The 22,829-nt window shown below is 40.1% G+C and overlaps 1 protein-coding gene across 2 annotated transcripts in view; it reads right to left on the bottom strand.

The window, feature by feature from the left end:
* The window catches only part of PAXBP1 (PAX3 and PAX7 binding protein 1), a 35,145-nt gene extending 13,121 nt beyond the window's left edge, over positions 1–22,024 (bottom strand). The window contains exons 1-11 of one of the 2 annotated variants that reach the window (XM_059065665.2): positions 21,526–22,024; positions 19,970–20,098; positions 14,391–14,567; positions 12,400–12,621; positions 11,769–11,872; positions 10,414–10,631; positions 9,713–9,902; positions 6,024–6,147; positions 2,397–2,496; positions 2,194–2,309; positions 110–309 (exon numbers count right to left, since the gene is read on the bottom strand). In XM_059065665.2, the coding sequence (XP_058921648.1) occupies positions 110–309; positions 2,194–2,309; positions 2,397–2,496; positions 6,024–6,147; positions 9,713–9,902; positions 10,414–10,631; positions 11,769–11,872; positions 12,400–12,621; positions 14,391–14,567; positions 19,970–20,098; positions 21,526–21,868 (1,923 nt within the window). In that variant the 5' untranslated portion in view covers positions 21,869–22,024. The remainder of the gene's footprint in view (positions 1–109; positions 310–2,193; positions 2,310–2,396; positions 2,497–6,023; positions 6,148–9,712; positions 9,903–10,413; positions 10,632–11,768; positions 11,873–12,399; positions 12,622–14,390; positions 14,568–19,969; positions 20,099–21,525) is intronic. The other variant, XM_059065666.2, reaches the window with a different exon arrangement.
* Positions 22,025–22,829: the final 805 nt, after the last annotated feature.

Consider the following 22,829-nt stretch of genomic DNA (forward strand, 5'->3'; position numbering starts at 1 on the left):
GGACCAGGGCTTGAACCCACGTCCCCCGCATTGGCAGGTGGATTCTCAACCACTGTGCCACCGGGGAAGTCCAGTATATTGCTTTTCAACAGTGAGAGAAGCCACTCACCTCAAGAGGAGTCCAAGTGAGAAGCTGTAGCCTTACGAGGGGATTGAACAACTTTGGCAAGCAAAGGCCGATGTAAGCATCCTTGTAGGATGTGTAGTATTTTGAACGCCACGCTTCAAACTGGGATTTAATACAATCGATTGAACAGAAACTTTCAAGGACATCTTCAAAAACCTTGCTGGACTCTTTTGAAATGCGATCTAAAAACAACACCAAAAAAAAAACCCCACAGAGAATCAAAACTTAGTATGCAGTAGGAAAAACACAGTTCAAATATTTTCAGTGTTTTCTTTGTAGCTTGAGTATCAATAAGATAGGCTCATTAGCAAAGGAATAATTGTTAACTGCAACTTAAAAGAAAACAACCAGAGATAAGTTTAGGTTCCAAACGTCTATCACGCAAACCACAGTGCAGGTAGTCTCCGTTTTGCATAGTTTCAATATGTACTATTATCTGTCACCACAGTCTAAGTAACACCTGGCCCCAAAAAACTCAGTTCAAATTTCAAGCACCATGGAATAGTAACTGTGAGTAACTGCATAAAGTACAAACTCTGTTATCTAGCTCTTCAGTCCACAAATCACCACGGAAATAACAGATGTGTAGTACCATTATCAGTGACCAATCATATCTCTTCTTTCAAAGTCTGTTGGTGATTGCAATAACTGACAAGAATCAGCAATGGATGCTAGGATCTTTAAGTAAAGGTTATGTAATGCTCCATATGACTTGGAACAGCAGACTCTTTATAAGGAAGAGACCTAGTCATGACAACCTACTTCTCAAGATCCATCTTAACACCACTAATAGTGGGCAACCTAACATTTGCCATCTGGTATCATGCTGGTAACAGCATCTTGTGTGAAGTATTCTCGCCAAAAAAGCTGTAAGCTGAATGTAATCAAGACTTAACTTCCAGTTTACAAGAAATATAGTGACTGGGAGAACAAGTTAAAACTATGAGGAAACAGACAAATTCAGAATGTAGGACGTTTACAAGATAAGTGGCCTGATCTCTTCAGAAAGTTAATGCCTTAAACAAATAAAGAATAGGGGTGTGTGTATGTGTATAAGGTATCATGATATTCACCAATTCTACGTAAAAAGATGTAACAACCAAGTGCAATGCAGGAACCTGGTGTGGATCCAGGTTTAGAAAATACAGAGTAAGAGAAACAGTCCCAAGAATTCTGGGCGGGGTGGCAGAGGGGCTGTTATGGAGGAAAACTGAATGCAGACATGATACTAAAACTTCTAGGTAATTTTCGCAGGTGTGACAATAGTGTGGCAGTTAGGCAGAAAAGCATCCTTTTTTTTTTTTTTTTTTTTTTTTTTTAAAGAAGACATTAAAGATGTTAAAGTTTTTAGAGGCAAGTGCCATGATGTCTGTAAGTTAATTTCAAATGTTTCAGCAAAACACACACATATCCAAAGTGAACTTGGCTAAATGATGGTAAGAACTGCTGAATTTGGGTGACAGGTGTATATGGGTGATCACTGTGCTATTCTTTCCCATTTTCTGTATGTTTGGAAATGTTCACTGTAAAAAGAGTGGGAGAAAAAAATAAGGTTATCCGACTAAGTTCCAAAGGGCTTGCAGTCAATATAATTCCAAATAATCACAGCCAGTGGTGGGAAATAAAGACTTTTACTTGGGGATCCTTCTGGAAATGTCTTCATGTAACAGAACTAACTATTCCTCTTGATTGAATTATTCGGGGCTCCCCAAATCAGGAATTTCCTTTAGGGCTGAATGCCCTACTGCCAACCTTTACCTTTCTAGACCAGACAGGCTGCATTAGGGCTGCCCCTGGGATCTGAAACATTTTCTTGTCACTTTTAAAATTCTGTGATTCAAAAAGTAATAAGATCTATAATGCAAGTACTAGATGAACCCCACAACAAAGTGTTACCACGAATTTTGAGAACTCATCAATAAAAATGGGTGTAAGTTTTAATAATTAAACCAAAGTGCCTAGTTCTAAAGCAGAGGCCACAAAACTTCAAATTATTTCATGGCAGAAACCACAGCCAAGGAGAAAGCACATTGACAATGAATCTCATTTCCAAATAAATGTCTAACCTTTTTCCAGATTGAAATTTGTAATATCTGTAGACGTTTCTTCATCATCACTGGAAAGGCCTTCAAGGTGATCTGCCATCTTACCGGTTTGCTCTCTGGCTTGTCTACGACGAGTCCTAAATAACAAATATCAAGTTCCCAAACCAGATAAAAGAGGCTCCTCCCTTCACAAACAAACCAACAGCAAGCATCTGTAGCATCACCTTCTCGCCTCCCGTTCTGCAATCCGACGTTTTGCATGCTCTTGGTACAGTGCCCGATCTCGTCCAAAGGAATCAAGATTTGGTGCCATCAGAGCTTTATCTGTAAAACAACAATGGTTAAAATTAAAAGCCTTCCTTCAACAATCTTGAGGAAAGAGTTTGCACAGAATAAGCCATAATGATAGACTGCTTTCTAATCTCAACAGCAGGATTCTGCAGTAACCGATAAACCGGCTAGTCTTCTAGTTTAGAGCAAGTCTCAATATTCATCTGTGTTCCCACAAAAAGGAAGAGAAATATACATGGAGAGTTCAACAACACTACACAAATGCAAATGGGCTTAATCCCTGTTCTTATGTCTAAGTAACAGAACTAGTTTATGCTATCATGATGACCAAATAAATTAAAAATCTAAGTTACTTGTGTAAAGGGAAAAACAATACATTACTTTTTGTAAGGACGAACTTAGGCATCACATGTTGATATGACAGCAGAGACATAAGTAGGAAGGATGAAAAAACAGCTTTGTTGCAGGAGTTTAATCATTTATTCTATTTCATTCTAATTTTTCTTTGTAGAAATTTATTCTCTATTACTATTTTAAGAACAAGGGCAGAATCAACATACAGACTGAAAATCACAGCTGACAGAACCCAAGTTGTGCTTTCTCAAACCCTACTTTTCAAAGCACAATCCCCTTCTTTCTTTTTTCCCCTATTTTCCATCTCTCTTTTTTTAACTTCTAGGGCAATTTTCTAGCTTTAGCTTCCAACCTTCCTATGGAAATTTATGTTTCAGTTACCACATCTTTAGTTTCTGAGATACAGCTATTCTCCGTAGAACGTTCCTTCTCTATAGCATCCGCTACTTGTGCTACGCGTAGGACCCTCCCCGCGCCTCCGAGGGTTTCCTCCTGTCACCTGCGCTGTCTTCGTTTCCTCAGCCCCTCTGGTTCTGCTGCTTGGGCTGCTCACCATGATCATTAACTACCTCCTATGTAAGAATGAGATTGGAAATTTCGTGGCTGTAGGTGGGAGCTGTCTAACAGAGCCATCTCCATCAGATCCCTGGGTTCAAGTCAACTTTCTGTTGGGGCCCCCAGACGTTACAGTGGCTCATGGTCTTTTCTCTGGACCCACTCTCCTCCTCCAGAGAAGAATCTTCGAATCTCTTGCCTAGGGTAGAAGGAAGAGTGGGGGAAACATCTGTCTGTGATGCTTCCTCATGTCTACATTTAAGTTCTACGCTATGGAGATGTTCTGTATTACATGGGATAGTAACGAGAAGCACAAAACCCAAAGGGTGGTGGCGGGGGAGGGGGAGATCACGTGCAAAATGAAAGACATCCATTTAAGTCTTTTTTCCATAGTCTTTTTCCTGATATCAAAGATGTGTCACTGATAGCAGCAACAGGAATAATAAAACCCAAAATGAGCTGGTATCCCCTTCAGTGTATTCTAACGATCCTAGATCCTACTACTTTTAAAAGTTGACTCAGGGCTTCCCTGGTGGCACAGTGGTTGGGAGTCCGCCTGCCGATGTAGGGGACACGGGTTCGTGCCCCAATCCAGGAAGATCCCATTTTAAAAAAAAAAAAAAAAAGGAAAAAAAAAAGTTGACTCTTTTACTGAATTTTTTCCTTCATATTCCAAAATAGCTTGGGTATTAGGAAGTATGTTCCACAGTTCAAATTACAAAAAAAGATCAGTATAGTAAACAAGATGCCCCAGGCTCCACCTCAACTGGAACTCCACTACACACCATAGATGAAATGGCTAAAAAGTCCCAAACTACAGAAATGATTCCTGCCTCTTTAAGAGCTACCCTTCAGTAAAGAAATATTTTAAAGAAAATTCTCTACTATAATAAATACTTAAGATGTTATTATATTTACAGATTTTGTAAAATATATATCGAGGGAGATATAAGAGAGCAGATGACTCAAGAGAGCGCCTCCTTCATTTCCGTAAGAATTATATCCAGTAAGTGTGATAAGTGTTTACAAATCTAAACAAATGAATTTCTGGCTGCATTTTTGTTTCTCTAAAAAAAAGATCAGAAAAAGAACCGATACTTCAGTACCCCATGCAATTTTTCTCAGATGTTTGGCAGTTAATGAATACTTCCTCTAGGACAATACTTTTCACTTTCTCATTACCTTTCACTTCTTTCCAGCTATCAATCTAATTAACAACTATCATTCAACCCTCACTTCAAATTCCATACAAATAAATACCTCCAAATTATAAAGAACAGATTATAGGCAGGAAAAAGTATTTGATGAAATGCATGGCTCGCTCACCCAACCATTTAACTTAAAAGGAAATTACTTCCCGTCATAGGTACAATGATTACCTGTAATTTGCCCCAGAAATCTGCTTCTATCTGGATCAAAAGTGATCTGGGCGGGATGCATTAGTTATTTAGGTGCCCAAAATGGCACTAATCCAATTTAAACGTGTATGGCAAAAACAGAAGGTCAAAGCCATTCATGTGGCCTACGTCTGAGTCTGACTCATCTGACGGCCGCGTTACCACCTCTTTACGGTGCTCCAAAACCCGTCCAGCACACAGAATGCTTTCTCAGGGATTCAATGTCTCTCTAATTTAGAGGACACACTATATGACAAAGCATTGTTTTCAGAAAGAATAACAGGGCCCTTTGCACTTGGAACACCTGGGGTGGTTGTTTAATATGCAGATTACTGGACACCATCCAAGACCTGGCAAGAATCTGGGGACAGGACCAAGAAATCCGCATTTTAAATTAATATCATGGGTAATTCTGAGGTACACTTCCATTTAAGAACTGCTGACATAGGAACCGAAGAGATGACAAAAGAAGCCATGAGAAATCCAATGTAGGAAAATTCCTACTACAGCACCCAAGAATATAGAGGGCAATGAAAGAGTGGAATTAAAATGTTTAAAACGTCTGGTTAAAGAACTTCAGCTCAACTATTTAATAAGAGGTTTTCCAATTAATTTTGGTTTTCCATAACACACATCATAATGAAAGGAATATAAATTCAATTTCCAAATTTTTACACTAGAATTTCATGAAGTGTTGGCAACCAACTGACTTACTAAACAAACCCCACTATATGAGGCCAACTAGAAAATACAAAAACATTTTAAATACAAAAAATTTTGCTTCATCTAAGGGGTGAAGCTCAAAACTCCCCTAATCTTGGACTTGTATCATTTGTTATGTAATAAAGCCCCCTCTCCCATACAAAATTTCCCAGCCCCTAACTCAAAACCTTTGTTGTGATCAACAACAGCATTTGTATTGGTGTTAAAATGGGGGGAAAATCAATTGGGGCCAAATAGGTACCGGTTTTAAGATAAAATACTGATGATGTCTTTACTATAAAGAATGAAAGAATGCCCAAAGAAGAATAAGATCGATAGAATATTAGTACATGATTTGAGTTCCTCTGCAAAGCCATATTTTTCTTAAACACAATCCAAGCACATGCTAATTTTAGATCTACCTGACACAAGAGCAAGGAAATTTGTTTCTTTAAAAAGAAAAAATGCTCTGAGACGTCTAATTTTCAATTAGGATGCACTAAGTAAACAAGGTTGTTTAATGAATAATAAAAACCTTCAAGATGGACTGACTTGAATGGCTTGAAAACTCCGAAGATTCATCTTTAATATCATCTTGTCGTCTTTGGACAAGGCGGGAAGCTCGCTGTTTGTACAGCTGATGTATTGCTGATTCAAGTTCATTAATCAGTGGCACCTGTAAAAATACAACACACTCCGTAACACCAAACTCCTCAGCTGCTTATATATTTGAGGGTTCCATTATTATTTCCGGATTTCTGAAAAAGTACCCTCTGGACAGAATAATCATGAATTCTCAATGAAACAAAATTGTAATTCAGTTTTATGATTTCTGGGAAACACCACTTCTTCTTTTATTCCGTATACGGAGCTATAATGTCCAGTGCCTAGTTATTGGAGCAAAGGTTTGGTTAGGTTAAACACTTTAACATTAGTAAAGAGAGTGAGTAAAGAATTGTCAGAAATTTTAGTGCTTTTTTTATAAAGTACTTGAAAGTTCTTTTTAAAAGTCCATTTTTAACTTTCTAGCAGCATGATCTCCCTTGCCAATTTTTGTAGTTTAACCATTATTGCTGTGTAATACCAAAAGATGCAATGGTATCTTTGTGGCTTTATTACACATTTAAAACGTGAACTGCATTCATTTACATTAATATGGTGAATAAAATTTCTAGCGATCACTAACTAACCTGTCTAAAATCAATCTATCTAAAACTCAGAAAGTTTTTCTCTTCCTATCAAATGTTTAAATTTTTCCATATTTGTAAGTAAAATAATAAAATTCTTTGCATAAATTGTCAGTTTACAAAGTCAACAAATTTTTCCAGGTTAATAGCCACAGCTAATAAGCATTCACCTGGTTCATGTAGAATACAAAAAGCTTACAGAATGAGACCTAACTTAAAAGGAAAAACCAGAAAACGTTCTCTTTATAAATACCTATGCTATAACCAAATGCTATGGAACTTTCACAAAACGCTAACAACCACTACACATACCTGAGGAAACCAGAAATTCTAGTTTCCTGATGGTTAGTGCAAATGAAAAAGCACACTAGAGTTTGGGAACACTGGCACCAAGTGTTATAGCAGCATCCTGAACTGAACAGACTGTAAATGGAAAATAAAAAAAGGCAGGTGGAATACAAAGATGTCTGTAATAAAAGCAATTTTATACACTTGCATGATCCCATTGCAAAAGCAGCAAATGTTCACAGAAAGGTCAAACTGATGGAGTTATTTTATTTTTTAATATGCCACACCATGGGCAACAATGTCCCCAAATCTGCACTAATTATCTTGGTGATATAAGCTGAGCCTACAGACTCTAAAATTAACTAGAATCGATTTTTAAAGCAATTACTGTCATATTATTGTGACTTACACTTACCTACCCCCTCATTTTTTCAAACTGTGCAGGACTAAAGACAAATGTACCTATGCATTCCTTTAGTCCTGGAGATGATTAACACTCCTCTACTATAAGAGCTACACGCCTGAGGTTGCATCAGACAGAACCTTAATTATTCAATTTATAGTTAAAATTCCGATAACGTGCTTTTCCTGTTTAGGTAATTAAAATGCCTTTTAACAAAGCCCAGGGAAAATTCTACTGAGAATAAAAGCCCTAAAACACATTTTCAGCTCTCATTCATGGTTCTTAACAATACTGATTTATCTCACGAGTGCACCATGACAATTTCTTTACCCTCTCCAAACTGGAAATTGCTATTGACTATCATTATTTCAAGGCCAAATTTAAGACAAAGAACACAAGGAGGAAGATGACTGCAGGAAAACAAAACAATGTAACGTTAAAATAATCTGCAAAATAATTAAAAATCTAAGTTCAAAACCACTTAAACTTTTATAACAAAAGAGAAAAAAACAAAAGAATGTTTACATTTTGATGGTCTTACCCTTAAACAATATTTTTATAGTATAACTGGAATGAATATTCAGATCTATCCAATTATTCCTCAGTATTTCCAAAATGACAACTTATGACATTATTAACTCAGCAGCTGACTCAGTAAAATCAAATGCATATGAAAATGTCAAAATGAAATACTCATCTTTAAAAGGGAATTATCTACTTCTCTTTTAATTAAAATGTAGTCACTATATAATAGATATGGTTTAAGATCTGCTCCCTAAACATTTATCTAAGTGACTCTGTAAAAACGTATTAGCACAGTCTGAGGGATACTTCCCTAGGAACAGGGTAATCAAGGAGAGATAAAGTACACTACTAAATGTTTTTTAACATAGTAAGCAATTGAAAACTATATGAACTAGATATTCTACTAGTCTCTTTAACTCAAGAATGGTACAATCTAGTTGATCGTATTACTGTCAATATTTTTTAAGAGTTCAGTTTGCAATTACAAGCGTGTAAGTTTACTCAAGTAAGTTCCAAAGCAAAGACCCAGATACTTCAAGAAAAAGCTCCACAGGGACAAATCTCACTTACAAAGTACGGTTTAAGACAGAGATCCTTTCTCTAGCCACAAAAGGTTATTAGACCTGCTCGCAGCACCATGTCCCCTGGGCTCATAAGGGCTTTATTAGTAGGAAGGACACAACTGCCAGCTCCGACATTTATGTCCACTTCTCCTCTTGACTCTAGCTCCTCTGCAGTCAAACCTATGTTTCTTTCTCACCCCTGTACTTGTCACCCTAAGCCACAGATCTGCCACAGGGATATCATAGCTTAGAATGTAGCTGCTTCTCCAGAAATCGGTGATAGGGACAAGAACATGAATCCTTCAGAGAAGACTTGGTGGATCTGACCGGACTGGCTGGAACCGTTAAGATCCATTTGGAAGACACAGTTTGGCACTGTTCTTTAGCCAGCCTTTGGCCTTAAGATACTGAAGTAATCAACGGAGATAATAAAAAGTTAAAATACTGAATGCTTACCGATTCTATGCTAATTCATATGGCCAAGAATAACAGAAAATGTGCCTTCTAATCCTGTTATCACTTGAAAGCTTATAGAGATAGGATATTCAAAAGCACTTTTACTTTTTTTTAAAGAAAAGGCTGTGAAGTCCACAAATGCCTATAAACCAAAGCATCAAACAATAACATTTATCTTAAAGAAAAATCAATTAAAAGGCTGTTTGAGAAAAGGATTCCGCGTGCAGCTAACAAAAAATGCAAACAAATGGTATAATAAGATGCAAATAATTGTGCCAACTGACTGCCTTACTAAAAAAAATGAACTTGGAAGAAATGAGACCTTAACAGAAATTATGGCCAATGAATGGTTTCTGAAATGGATAAAGCACAGGCTTATTTAGATGAAAACTATTAGCAGCAATGGCAATCAACTTTATCTAGGGTAAAAAAAAAAGCTAATAAAATATTGCAACTTTGTGCATATTTGGAATTACTTGTAGAAACAGTTTAAAGATAAGTTTAGATCTGAACCATAAAAAAGAAGATTTCATGAGTCCCTTATATTTTAATAATTCAGGACAGGCCAATAATCTATCATTAAATTAAGGCAGGATTTGCAAAAGTCTTATTTAAATATGCTTTGAATTATATTTTTTTGTTTTCTAAAAGGCACTAGATTACCCCAAGATAGAAGGTTGTTAATGAAGTGGAGAAAATGAAGCATGACTTTTCATCACTTCTAAAGTTGAATTCAGTGGATATTTTGTGAGAAATATAGAAATCTAGTCCTCCTTAATTTTGCCTTATTCAAAGAGATTAATATTTTTGCATTCTTACCTTTTCACTGAAACACTCAAGCAAGTCTTGGACATACCCTCGCATTTCTTGCAAAAATTTATACCGTTCACCAATACCCCCAGAAGACCCTTCTAATCTTTCAATAGCCCTGGTGGAGTCCACTCGGCTTTGCAGATGTTTCTCATGCTGCTGTCGATTTGTTTTGTGCAGTTCTTTCATGGAGTCCAACCTTAAGAACAGAAAAGGATAAATATAACACATTTACATCTGAAAGTCTATGCTGTCAGGACTCTTGCAATATTTATAATAATGCATTTAGTTCCACTATTAGAATATAAAAATGCTTGGAGTGGATCTTTTCATCTGTACTGCTTTTTTCCTCAAAAAAAAACGGCAGTTTACAGACTTCCTATAAAGTTATTTGGTGGGCTAACCAAAATCTCACTGTTTTGTTTTTCCCCCCATATCTTGACTACACTTTTTCAGAGTCCAAGAGGTGCAAATTCAGAACTGTCTTCAACAAGATCATGGAGTGGTATTTTTAAAAACTTTTCGAGGCTTCCACAGAAGTAATCCAAGAAGGTAGCAGAACAAAGTATGAAGTCATCTTCTGTTTAGCTTTTGAAGATAGGCCAGTGAGTCTTCTTTGCCGATATTCTGCATCTGCTACCCCAGACTACATGTTGCCTGAGGGAACGGAAAGCTAGAGGACAGGTCTTTAAGAAGTTGATCTGCCCTACCTGTCTTTAAGCTGTTTCTTTACCAAATCAATAGTAACGGGAGTCATCTCATTACTGGGAGTTTTGAAAGGGACTGTATTATCTGTTTTTTGAGATTTGGCATCGGATGATCCGTAGGCTGTGTAACTATAAGGAATGCCATAGGATGAACCGTAAGGCATTGTCTGGTAAGTGTTCTGGTAGTACATGTTCACTTCAGTGGGCTGACTTGCTTGAACCTAGAAAAGAAATGGGATGTATATTAAAACTAGTAGCTGAAACTATGAAAAGAAAAATCCCATGCCTTTAGTGTTAAACAAACAAACAAAAAAACCACTAACAATAAAAATTATACCCATTTTCCAAATAGTATGTAATTAAAATAAGTAATTGCAGAGCTCCTCAAAATCAGATAAAAGTAGGGCTGGATTCATTTCTAATTCCTATGGGATTACTGGATTCATTTCTAGTAACTTTCAGGAAAACAATAACAAAGAAGTTTTTAGAAGGGGCATTAAATTGTGTCAAAACACTAGCAACAGAAAAAATGTTATGTGCTATTTCCACTGTACTACTTACTTTTATAAAATAAATTGTTATAACTATTTTGGAAGATATTTTTCATCTACAATAAGATTTTTGCATTACTGAGAAATCCATCTTCTACAAAATAATTTTTTTTTTTTTTTTTTTTTTTTTTTTTTTTGCGGTACGCAGGCCTCTCACTGTTGTGGCCTCTCCCATTGTGGAGCACAGGCTCCGGAGGCGCAGGCTCAGTGGCCACGGCTCACGGGCCCAGACACTCCGCGGCATGTGGGATCTTCCCGGACCGGGGCACGAACCCGTGGTCTCCTGCATCGGCAGGCGGATTCTCAACCACTGCGCTACCAGGGAAGCCCCAAAATAATTTTTAAAGTCAGAAAAAAATAAGCTCTATAGGAAAGAAACACCTTATCTATACAGGTTCCCAAACTTTAGGAGCAAAAGAATCACCCAAAGGACTTGTGAAACAGATGGCAGGGCCCCACCCCCAGGGTTTCTCATTCACTAGGTCTCACTCAGGAGGGAGAGAATTTCCATCTCCAACAAGCGTCCATATGACGCTGATGCTGCTGGCTGAAGGACCACTTAGAGAAACACTTACCTAAGAAACCAGAAACTCTTCCATCATTTGGATGGCAAAAGGCAAAATATAATATAGTTTCTTCTAACAGCTTACTGGATACATAACTTTATAGAATTTTCCTCATTATGTTACTTGAATGAATGACGAAGGATCAATTCAATGTGCAGTATGTTTTTACTTTAACAAAATAAGCTAAAAATTTTTTTAATTTCTTTTTTTAATTTTTGAAGTTTAATCCTTTGGTTCTTACCTGAGGGATATTAATTCCTTTTCTGATCTGCTCCTGCTCCCATCGGCTGAGCTCTTCATCTTGTTCTCCAGTTACTAAAGCATCATCATCACTCCCCTCAATACCTAGAGCCATAAGCAGCAAAGTAAATAATTCCCAAAAATCAGCGAGGGAAGAGATGCTACCCTGATATTTCACAAAAATCAAGCAAAACTATTGGCATTAACTCAGTCTTACTGAAGTTAAAATGTCTATTATGATCTCTCCCGCATTTGATACTTCTGCTTTTGCTTGTCTTAACACACAGCATACCTGAAGCAAAAGGCGGTATCAATGTTAACGACTGAAACCTTGGGTAGGTTTCCTCACCTCTGGAAACCTAATGCCTCCTAAGAATGAAGAGCCAAGTACATATATTTATGTACATTAGGTGCTTAGCACAGTACGGGTCACACAGTGCTCAATAAACACTAGCTACCAAAATCATGCTTCGCTTTTCAAAAAATTCCAATAAGACACTTACACCCCAGCAAGAACAGTTCTCTAACATTAAACATAGTTAAATAAGTATAGGTACTTTTTATTGGATTGTAGTATCAAATTATATTTAATAGCAATGAAACAGGCTTACGGTCCCATTAAATCCAGTTACCTATTTCCTCCGCAATTTTCTGTCTTTGCGATTTTTCTTTCACAGAAAAAACTATACGGCGTTTCTCATCATCATCTTCATCATCACTGGCATCATTCTCATCCTCTCTAACAAGGCGGCCTTTACCAGGCTCACTATCATGAGGAGTGAAGTCTCCCAATTCCCGGGCCATCTGACGCTTTTTCCTAGCAGCATGTATAAAAGCTGCATCTGGAATTTCTCCTGGAAACAAATGGTGAGGATTATAAACTATGCACTATTAGGGAATAAAGTTTCTATTTTCCTGAAAATATGAAAGATAAGTGAATCTCATCAAGACAACCTTGTCACAGTGATGTTCTAATGTTATCTGCTGGCATCCCCGCCCCCCCTTCCCAAACTGTGCCTGCAAAACAACTGACTTATTTTTAATTTAGTTTAAATGGAAGTAAAAGTCACTAGGGAAACTAAAAAATATGTATAATGGCAATATGTACAGGAAAGGGGGGAAGGGAAAATCCACCAAAGCAGTTTTTTTTTTGTGTGTGGTATGCGGGCCTCTCACTGTTGTGGCCTCTCCCGTTGCGGAGCGCAGGCTCCGGACGCGCAGGCCTAGCGGCCACGGCTCACGGGCTTAGTTGCTCCGCGGCATGTGGGATCCTCCCGGACCAGGGCACGAACCCGTGACCCCTGCATCGGCAGGCGGATTCTCAACCACTGCGCCACCAGGGAAGCCCTAGCAGTTTTATTTTAATGGTATAATTTTCATTTTTAAGAAATAAACAAAAGCAATAAAATCACATTTATTACTAAACCAGAAAACAAATAAAAACAAAAAAGGTATCTACAATCTTACAACCCTAAAAAACACTATTAGATTTATATTTCTCTTGCAAATAGTTTTCAGTTGACCAGTAAGCACACTGAATATATAATTCTACATCTAATTTTTTCTTCATATTAAAACATAAGCTTTCTCCCATGTTGTTTTGCATAAACATAATTTTTAGTGGTTTACAACGTTCACTCAATAAAGCATAATCTACTACATAATCAAATTAATTGACATTTTCACCTACAGTAAAAATTAATGCCTTGCTACTCTTCTAATTGTTATTTAAATAGCTATGTAATATCCCATCATGTAAATGCACCTTAACTTACTAAGCCATTCCTCTCCTGCTAGACATTTTCTAAATGTTGTTCATTGCAAATAAAGTTGCAATAAAAACATTATTTCCTTGGATAAATTTCTAGCTATGGAATTACAGGGTCAAAGACTAAGAACATTTGAAATCTATTGATTCATATTGTCCAACTGCTTCCCATAAAGACTGTTCCAATTAGAATGCTACTAGAACTATGTACATAACTTTTCACAACTTTACAAACCCAGAGTAAGCATTTTTATTTTTTTAAAATTTATTATTATTTTTTGGCCACCCTGTGCAGCCTGTGGGATCTTAGTTCCCCGACCAGGGATTGAACCCCGGCCCACAGCAGTGAAAGCACTAGGGAATTCCCTCAGAGTAAGTAATTTTAGATTTTATAATGAGTTAAATGGTCACTCTTCATAATTTAAATTTGGCTACTAAGCATTTATTTATTCAAAAGCTGATTAGCCAGTGAATAGATCTACAAATTATTTTCATAAAAAAGTTAAAGAAAAAAAAAGTGTGAACATAAAACTAGCAGCAATTTTGCTTTTGGTAGCAGTTTTTAAAAAAGTTAATATCTTAATCTGAAATACATAAAAAAAGGACTTCAGTACCATTTACTTGAACCCCTACATTTGCTTTGATAATAAAACTGCCTGTCTGAGAATGAACTTGGAAAGCTGGGAAGTTTCTAGTTTTCTTACTTTCTGTAATCGCAAAACGAAACAACCTGGCTTCAAACAGGGATGTCACAAGAAACACCACTTAGCTAACTCCTTCCTTAACGATCATCTTTACAGACAGCTCATTCTTGAGGGCTTACTTCAGTTCTAAGGAGAATTTGCAAGTACACACCTGGTCGGAGAACATTCAAAGAAGATAAAGCATTTGAAAAGGCTCCGGCAGCCTTTGGCTTTTCTTCCTCCTTCTCGCTTTCCATATCCATTTCATCTTCCCCGTGTTCACTGATGATAACTCCATCTTCTTGACTGGTGTCCTTAACATGACCTGTTTTGTCCAAAGGAGGTTCGTCTACATTTTTGAAAAAAGTAATAAAATATATCTAAAACAAGATCCATAAATTAAGGAGTCACTTCTAATGCAATTATGGGCTCAATTCATTAAAGCTTGAACTATTTAAATTGTTTATAAAAAACTCAAGCCACTGATGTGTGAACATGAATAATCACAATAAACACAATTGGAGGTAACAACAATACAGGGGGCGCAGGGATGCAGAGGCCCCGCCCAATCGCTACCTTTAATTTTATCAAAATTTTACTAGTTTACCAAAACTAACTGTTTCTCCCTCTAAACTCTCACAGGTAACTGTTCAAACCTCTTGGAAGCATTATTTCACTTTACATGTCAGTATTTCGTTAAACTCTAAGCCCATTTGAGGCAGCTTTCTATCAAGAACAAAGATTATAGACCAGATAAACCTCTCTGTAATGAACACTTTATGGGATATCGTCTTAGTTCACAGCCATTTGTCACCCATCATCTGAAGGGCTGAGACCCAAAGGTCACATTTACACTGTGTAAGCCCCTGACCCCGTTGCCATGACTGAACGTTTAAGAGTGGATGTGTGACTAAACTTGATTTTTCTGGCAATCTGGAATTGGGACACAGAGACAAGTCAGAGACTAGGAGGCACTAAAAACCACGTGCAAACTAGGAAGGGAGTTGTGGAGTAGCCGTACTTGGCCACGTGGACAGAGAAGAGAGCTCTCTAGTTCTCGGGCCATTCCCGAGGCCAGTTTCAAGACCACTTTCCTGCCACAGGGTTCCAGGAGGCACCACTGTTACCTTGGTTTACTTTCCACCAAACGGTTTACTTTACTTATAACTCAATAGTCCTATTACACCTTCCATCCCAGGCAAAACTCAGAAAATCAGTGTCTTTCACCTTGAAGCACTGAACCTGGCAATGCACAAAAGAGGCACCATGAATATAATGGAAGAGTAAAACAAAAGTTCATTCTACATATGAAAGATAAACTTCTGTTGTTTACCTAGCATGTTCCCCTCCCTCCCCAAAACTGCTTCAAAAGCTCTTAATTCTTCCCAAACCACATTCTACTTCCCTAAAGAAGAGTGCTGGGGATAATGACTCCCCCCACCCCCCCAGCTTTACTGAGATGATTTAGGTCATTCTGCTTTAAGGCTCTTCAGTTTTTTAAATTTACCATCCTACCTCGTTAGCCACAGACTCCCTCTGAAGTGACTTGTGAGGCTATGAGATTTTCTTTTTTTTTTTTTTCTTTTTTTTTTTTTTGCGGTACGCGGGCCTCTCACTGTTGTGGCCTCTCCCGTTGCGGAGCACAGGCTCCGGACGCACAGGCTCAGCGGCCATGGCTCACGGGCCCAGCCGCTCCGCGGCATGTGGGATCTTCCCGGACCGGGGCACGAACCCGCGTCCCCTGCATCAGCAGGCGGACTCTCAACCACTGCGCCACCAGGGAAGTCAGCTATGAGATTTTTAAAACTCAGTTTAATCAGATGTATGAAGACAGATGTAGTTAAGAACTACCCATTTCCTTCTGCTCTCAGTCTACATGACATCAATGGCTTTTTACAGACAAAACAGAACTACAAGAAGGGTTACTAGATCAGATATGCCCAGATAAAGATTTCTGCAGGGACTTCCCTAGTGGCGCAGTGGTTGGGAGTCTGCCTGCCAATGCAGGGGACACAGGTTCGAGCCCTGGTCCGGGAAGATCCCACATGCCTCAGAGCGGCTAAGCCCGTGTGCCACAACTACTGCGCCTGTGCTCTAGAGTCCACGAGCCACAACTACCGAGCCCACATGTCACAACTACTGAAGCCTGCATTCCTGGAGCCTGTGCTCCACAACAAGAGAGGCCACCCGATGAGAGGCCCGCACACCACAATGAAGAGTAGTCCCTGCTCGCCGCAACTAGAGAAAGCCTGTGCGCAGCAATGAAGACCCAACGCAGTAAAAAAAAAAAAAAAAAAGTAAAAAAATAAATTAATTTTTTTAAAAAAAGATTTCTGCAGACTTCAAAAGATTCAGTGTTTCAATAAGTTGATAAGAATTTGCTTCTGATTGAGCAAATACAAGTCCCAAACATGGCTGACAGGTAAATTTTTGTTACTTGGTCATATACTACCCTTCCAGACAGCTTTATAAAAAGAGATGCTAACTAACCTTTTCTAGGCTCCTCTTGTGCCTCAATTTCTTTGACTACTTTAAGAAACTTGCTGTCTGTCACAACTATTCTCTCTACTTTGAATGGGTTTTTTTTTTAAGGTTTGCAGCTATTTTATTTATAAGTATACATTTAACACAAGGAAATAAACACTGATATATGGAAGTCTAGTTAATAGTAGTGTAACTATGTATCATTTGGATGATTACATGACGTTAAGCAACAAACTACACTGAAAAATTAATGTGATAAAATTCTTGGTCATAATATTGTTAAGAATATATGAACTGAAATTATGATTGCTCCAAATTTGAAAATGGAAGTGAACTCATTTGGACAGTCAGAGTTTAACATAATCTGAAAGGAGGAGGTGGGGGTCAGGCTCTCCCTCTCCTCTCTTCTGTCTACAAAGACACACGGGCTTCTCCTCTAGCAAAAGAACTTCTACTTGATCCCAATTGTTTCTCTACTATCCTTTCCTTCTCTCTCTGTCAAACTTCCCAAAGCAGCAGTGCAGACCTGCTACCCACCCCCCTCCTCACCAATTTGCATGCCTCAACCCTGGCAAACAGCCTTTGATTTCTCCCATTCCAAGCTCACCAACTAACCCAAAGGCTGCAGCCACAGCTAATTCATACAGTATCACGGAGCAATTTAGTAAAAGATGTTCCTTCCTCCAAACAGGCACAGAGCTTGGCAAGTAAACTAGTCTCTTTTGCCAGATGCCCTCCTCCGGAAAAAAACACAGCAACCCTGCCAACAGCCCTTCCTTAGCCCTTACTTTTCCTGACCTTTCTGATACTGTTTCACACAACTGACAATCATCATCTTGAAACTTTCCTATCTTTTCTCCTTTGGACTTTATGATTCTTTTTATCTCTTCAGTAAACCCTCTTCTCTACGTGTATTCTTATTACAGGTAGAAGTCTTTGGTCCAAGAATTTTTCCTTTGTGCTACTCCCTCGTCAATTCCATTTACTCTGTTTTTTTTTTTTTTTGCAGTACGCGGGCCTCTCACTGTTGTGGCCTCTCCCGTTGTGGAGCACAGGCTCCGGACGCGCAGGCTCAGCGGCCATGGCTCACGGGCCCAGCCGCTCCGCGGCACGTGGGATCTTCCCGGACCGGGGCACGAACCCGTGTCCCCTGCATCGGCAGGCGGACTCTCAACCACTGCGCCACCGGGGAAGCCCTACTCTGGTTTTAATGATCACCTCAATGAGCACCGTATCTAAATCTACATCTCCAACTCTTCACTGGCCATTTCCACTCAAATTCAAGTTTAAAGGTAAACTCATTATTTTAGGAATATCACAAAAGTAGACTGACACTACCCTTGTTTTCAAGTTAATGCACCTCTGCCTGTCTAAGGAGGGCTGGGGTAGGAAAAGCCTGGGACTGTGATTTGATGAATGAGAAGAGCTACAGAGCACCATCACTTCGGGAATGACAACCTATATAACACAGAGGCCCCACCTTTGGGGAGAACATTAATTGAGTTACTGGGTGGGTAGGAAATCCGTTATATGAAAGTAGAAGATAGAAGAGGTCACAGAAGGTGGCTTCAAAAACCTTGCACTTGCTTCCATTTCTTAACCCAACAGTAAATGGTCCTTTCTCAGTCCTCACTTTTCCAGACCTTCCTTGTTCGATTTCATCGTACACAGTTGGTTCTCAAGAGATTTGGAAAAAATGAAGCAGCTTCCTAGAGTCCAAAATAATCAGTTCCCCTAAAAACCCTCCTCCTCCCACCTGCATTCCCTATTTCTGTATATCACACATAATTATTCTCTCAGTCACCTGGCACAAAAGCTCAAATCTGACTACTTCTTTTAAATCCAACAGTTGACTCATACATTAGGTCTACCAATTCTTCCCTTGCAATACTTCTCAAACAATCTTTTACTATTTCTTTTCCCACACCCGCGGCAAACACTTTTAACGCACCCACGATTTCCCGCTGAGCCAGGGAAAGCCTCAGTCTTGCTCTGCTGAGGCCTTTTTAAAGCCACTACTAACGGGTCAAAGCTGGGGCCCTTTGCATTTAAACTGCTTTTGGCCTCCAACCTCTCCCCGCGCCAATCCATGCTGCATGCTAACACCAGGGTAAGATCTCAGAGGGCATTCACCGTGTCGGCACCTTGCAGGCCACTGAAACAGCGACCCGAAACCCCTTACTAGACAGTAAACGTCCTTCGCAATCTGTCAGCACCGTACCTTTCACCCTAAACCTCCGCTTCCTCCACTAATCGTCTACTTTGGCCTATCAGGCATACTCGCTCTTTTCCAAAACAGCTTCGGTCACATTAATCTTTAATATCCCCATACCTCCCTTAGCCTTTGGTATTTAAATGATCAAAAAGCCGGCTTCAAATTCCACTTTATCTATGAAGCATTCCATCACCCACCTCTAAAAAAAAATGTAGTTAACCTTCATCGGACACTTTGCCAAATACTGGGTCCAGTTATACATTTAAGTGATGCTGTCTCCAAAATAAGATTGCAAATTTGAGATATAAGGACATACTTTTCCACATTAAGCCTATAGTGGAGAACTGGGAAATAATAATTCTATCTTTAATTCCATAAAATAAAAATATTTCCTTAAAGCACTTGCAATGAGAATAACTCATATTAGCATATTATAATGGAACCACTTTCCTAAGGACAATTAAAAATTTTGCTTAAAAATGTTCACTTAGATTGTGAGAGGACATGGGAGACGTCTGTACAATGCAGGCAGGGGCCACACACACAGATGGAGAATCTTCATCTGTGTAGCAGATAAGGCTGCTGAATGGGAGTATTTTCAACATTAGACTTAGGGCATTCCTAAAAGTTCTCTAAGAATTAAACCAACTGTGTAAATAACACCAAAGGAATCGAAAACTTGTCTCTACAAAATACAAGTACAGGAATTTGCACAGTACTCCTTCAAATAGGAATAAACCTGTATCTCAGGTTTAAGTGTGAAACCTCCCTTCTCTGTTCAACAGCAATTGGAACACTAGTAGGAAAATTGGGAGACAATTTAGTCATTGCAGCAGAAATATTCCAGTGGCAATGGTTCTGTCTTTTTAAAAAATGCATTTACAATGCAACTGTGTTATAATTAAACAAAAGAACTGTATCATTACTCAATTTGTACCCTGGACGACAAAGTCAACTGAACAAGTTCACTATATATACCAAATCCATTCAATCCCTGTGAGAAAGAGTTTCATTTTGTCATTTCAAAAGAATCATATTTGTTTGGTACTTACTGTCAGCTGATGAGTTGATTTCTGTCTTAATCTTCGATTTTTCAAGATCTTCTTTATATTCTTTCTTAAGCAATTTTACTATCTTTTTGCTATAACTTGATTTCTTCACTTTGAAAACTTCTTCACTTTCTTAAAAAAAGAAATTAAACGAAGTCTGTAGTAACCATTTTCAGACAGTATTTTCCATTCTAACTTTCAAATTCTTCCAAATATATACTCATACACGCCAAATCATTACATAACTTGAAATAATTTCAAATCTGTAATAGGTTCTCAAAAACTGAGTCAACTTCATAAATTAATCTGGAATAATGCCAATTTGAGACTTTTTAAAAGGCAAAACACATGTAACTGCAAAAAGTTTTCCTGTGTCCTACTGTCTTCCTTGAATCATCTATTTCAGGATGAAAAAAAAGTCATTGAAAAAGCACCTGATTATCATATTATTATGGTATCTGAAACAAAGTATCCAAAATCAAAAGGTGCTAGTTTACAGAGCTGTCAAATCTGAGTAACTCTATATCCATCACAAACTGACATACTATTATTCCAAGACTAAGCTGAGAGCTAATCACTTTTCAAAAATAAGTTTTGATGACATATTATCATCCTTGACTTGAAAACTTTAAAAGTCAAACGCAAACACTTTGCCAAGTTGTCCCTGTATCATTAAAAACAAAAATGTGGCTGTACTCCTCTCAAACTTAAGATAAAAAACAACAGGAAAGCCAAAGAGAAACTGCCTACTACTGGAAACAAGAAAGCATCCCACATCGAGATGCTTCATAACATGGACTTAATTGGGTTACATAAACACACACTCAACAATTCGGGAGGTAAAATGGTTTAAGATTTAAGGCTCATTTACGATCAGAAATCTAAATCCACTGCACCCTGGCCCCTCACACCGGATTGGATAAACTGCCCTGAAATACCATTACACTGTCTCTCTTCATTGTCCAAATGCCAATGCGAGGAAGGCCGCACATCTGTACCCCTGTTTACTTTTATGGGTAAACTGAGGCTCCGCGATCGCAAGGGACTGGCCCCAGGTGACTCAGAACCAGAGCTTCAACTCCGGGCGTCTGTTCCCAGACCGAGTACTCCTTACACACCCGGCCTTCCTGGTCAAGGATGTCTAACCAGGACGAGAACGGCAAAAGGCGTGGGCACGGTGACCTACAGAGGGCTCAGAGAACGTGCCCAGAGCAGTCTGGGGACCTGCCTCGAGCTCTCCCTAAAACACACCCGCCAGTTAAAAGAGGCAGGACAGGGAACACTGAATTTCCACTTGAAAAACTCAGAATGACTGATCTGAGATCCAGGAATAGGAGATGCACGGGAGGACGATGAGGAGGAGGCGGTAGTTAAGAAAAGGCTGGTGGCGGCGCGGGAACACGTCCCCAAGCCAGAGCAGAAGGCCGGAGGCGGGGACAGTGTGCAGCGGGTCGGGCGGGAAGGGGCTCCGTTCCTGGGAGTCCAGGGAATGCGGGGATTCGAGGTGGAGGCGCGGGGTAGGGATGTCGGGATCTGGGAGGTCGAAGCGCGGCGGTTACCTTCCTCCTCATCCTGGAAGCTGAGCAGGCTGGCCCGGGGCACCTCTTTGTTCTCTCGTGGCCTCTTGCGCGGCTTCAGCCCGTTGCCGGGCTCCGCGCCTCCCGGGAAGCAGCCCCCGGCTTCAATCCCGGGGCCCGAGGTCAGCGCGGAGGGCGGCGGCAGCCCCGGGCCCAGCAGCGACTCCCCTCCGGGGGCCCTGTCGCCGCCGACGGGGCTCGGCTCTTCGCTGGTGCCCGGCGGCGGCAGCAACGGCGGCGGCTCCTGCTCCTCGTCGCGTTCTCGCTCCTCCTCCTCCGAGTCATTCCGCTTACGCACGTTCACTCGCCGGGCCTTTCGGAACATTCCCGCGGCCCGCACTTCTGTCTCACACCGGATCTCACACCGCGGCCCCGGCAGCGCAGAACTCGCGAAGGCGCACGCGCGCTCCCCTAGCTTCAGCCGCGTCGCGTCTTCTCTCCAGCGACAGTGCACCCCTGAGCGCGCTTGCGCTCCCGCTCTCAGTACTTGGAGAGAACTCCGCGCCTCTCGCGAGAACGTCAGCTTTTTGCACTGTCCTCTGTCGGCGTGGAGGACTATCGGCATGGAACTCTGAGGCTGGTGCTATCCGACGGGTCACAAAGAGGATCATAGAGATTAGAGGACAGAGTAAACCCTGCGGTCCCTCAGCCCAGGGAGCTGCAGTGCGCCTTCCGCACTTACGTAGTCACGCGAGGAAACCTCCCGCCAAGCGCTAGGAGGGGCAAATAGAGAAGAAGGAGGAGGAGGGGAGGGAGGAGGGGAGGGAGGAGGGGAGGGAGGAGGGGAGGGAGGAGGGGAGGGAGGAGGGGAGGGAGGAGGGGAGGGAGGAGGGGAGGGAGGAGGGGAGGGAGGAGGGGAGGGGCCAGAAGGGGAAGCCAGGTTTGGCAAGGGAAAGTGCGATGGGATGTTACTATCGAGACTGAATTGAGGTGTGGTATGATAATTATGACTAACTCTACTGAGTAATACTTCGTATTTCTACAGCTTTATGGCTACCGAGCACTTTCAAAAACACTGAATCTTATTTAGGATAAAATGTTCCTTGGCCTGATATTTTAGCCACCTTCCCTCTGTTACAACGGAAGCAAAAGTGTTTTTGGTGTTTTCGAAAGAATGCCAGGTTTGCTAGCAGTTCGGAAACCTGGATGATTCAGAAACAAACGGAAGGAAAAATCGACTTGAGGGTTGGAGATGGTTGTGACACATTTCAGACTTGTGTCACAGAGTAACAATCTTAACTCCCAAGGGCGGAACCAACCGGGTATTTGACTTTGAAGTGAGACTC

The sequence above is a fragment of the Kogia breviceps genome, chromosome 5, assembly GCF_026419965.1.
Source record: "Kogia breviceps isolate mKogBre1 chromosome 5, mKogBre1 haplotype 1, whole genome shotgun sequence".
Classification (NCBI taxonomy): Eukaryota; Metazoa; Chordata; class Mammalia; order Artiodactyla; family Physeteridae; genus Kogia; species Kogia breviceps.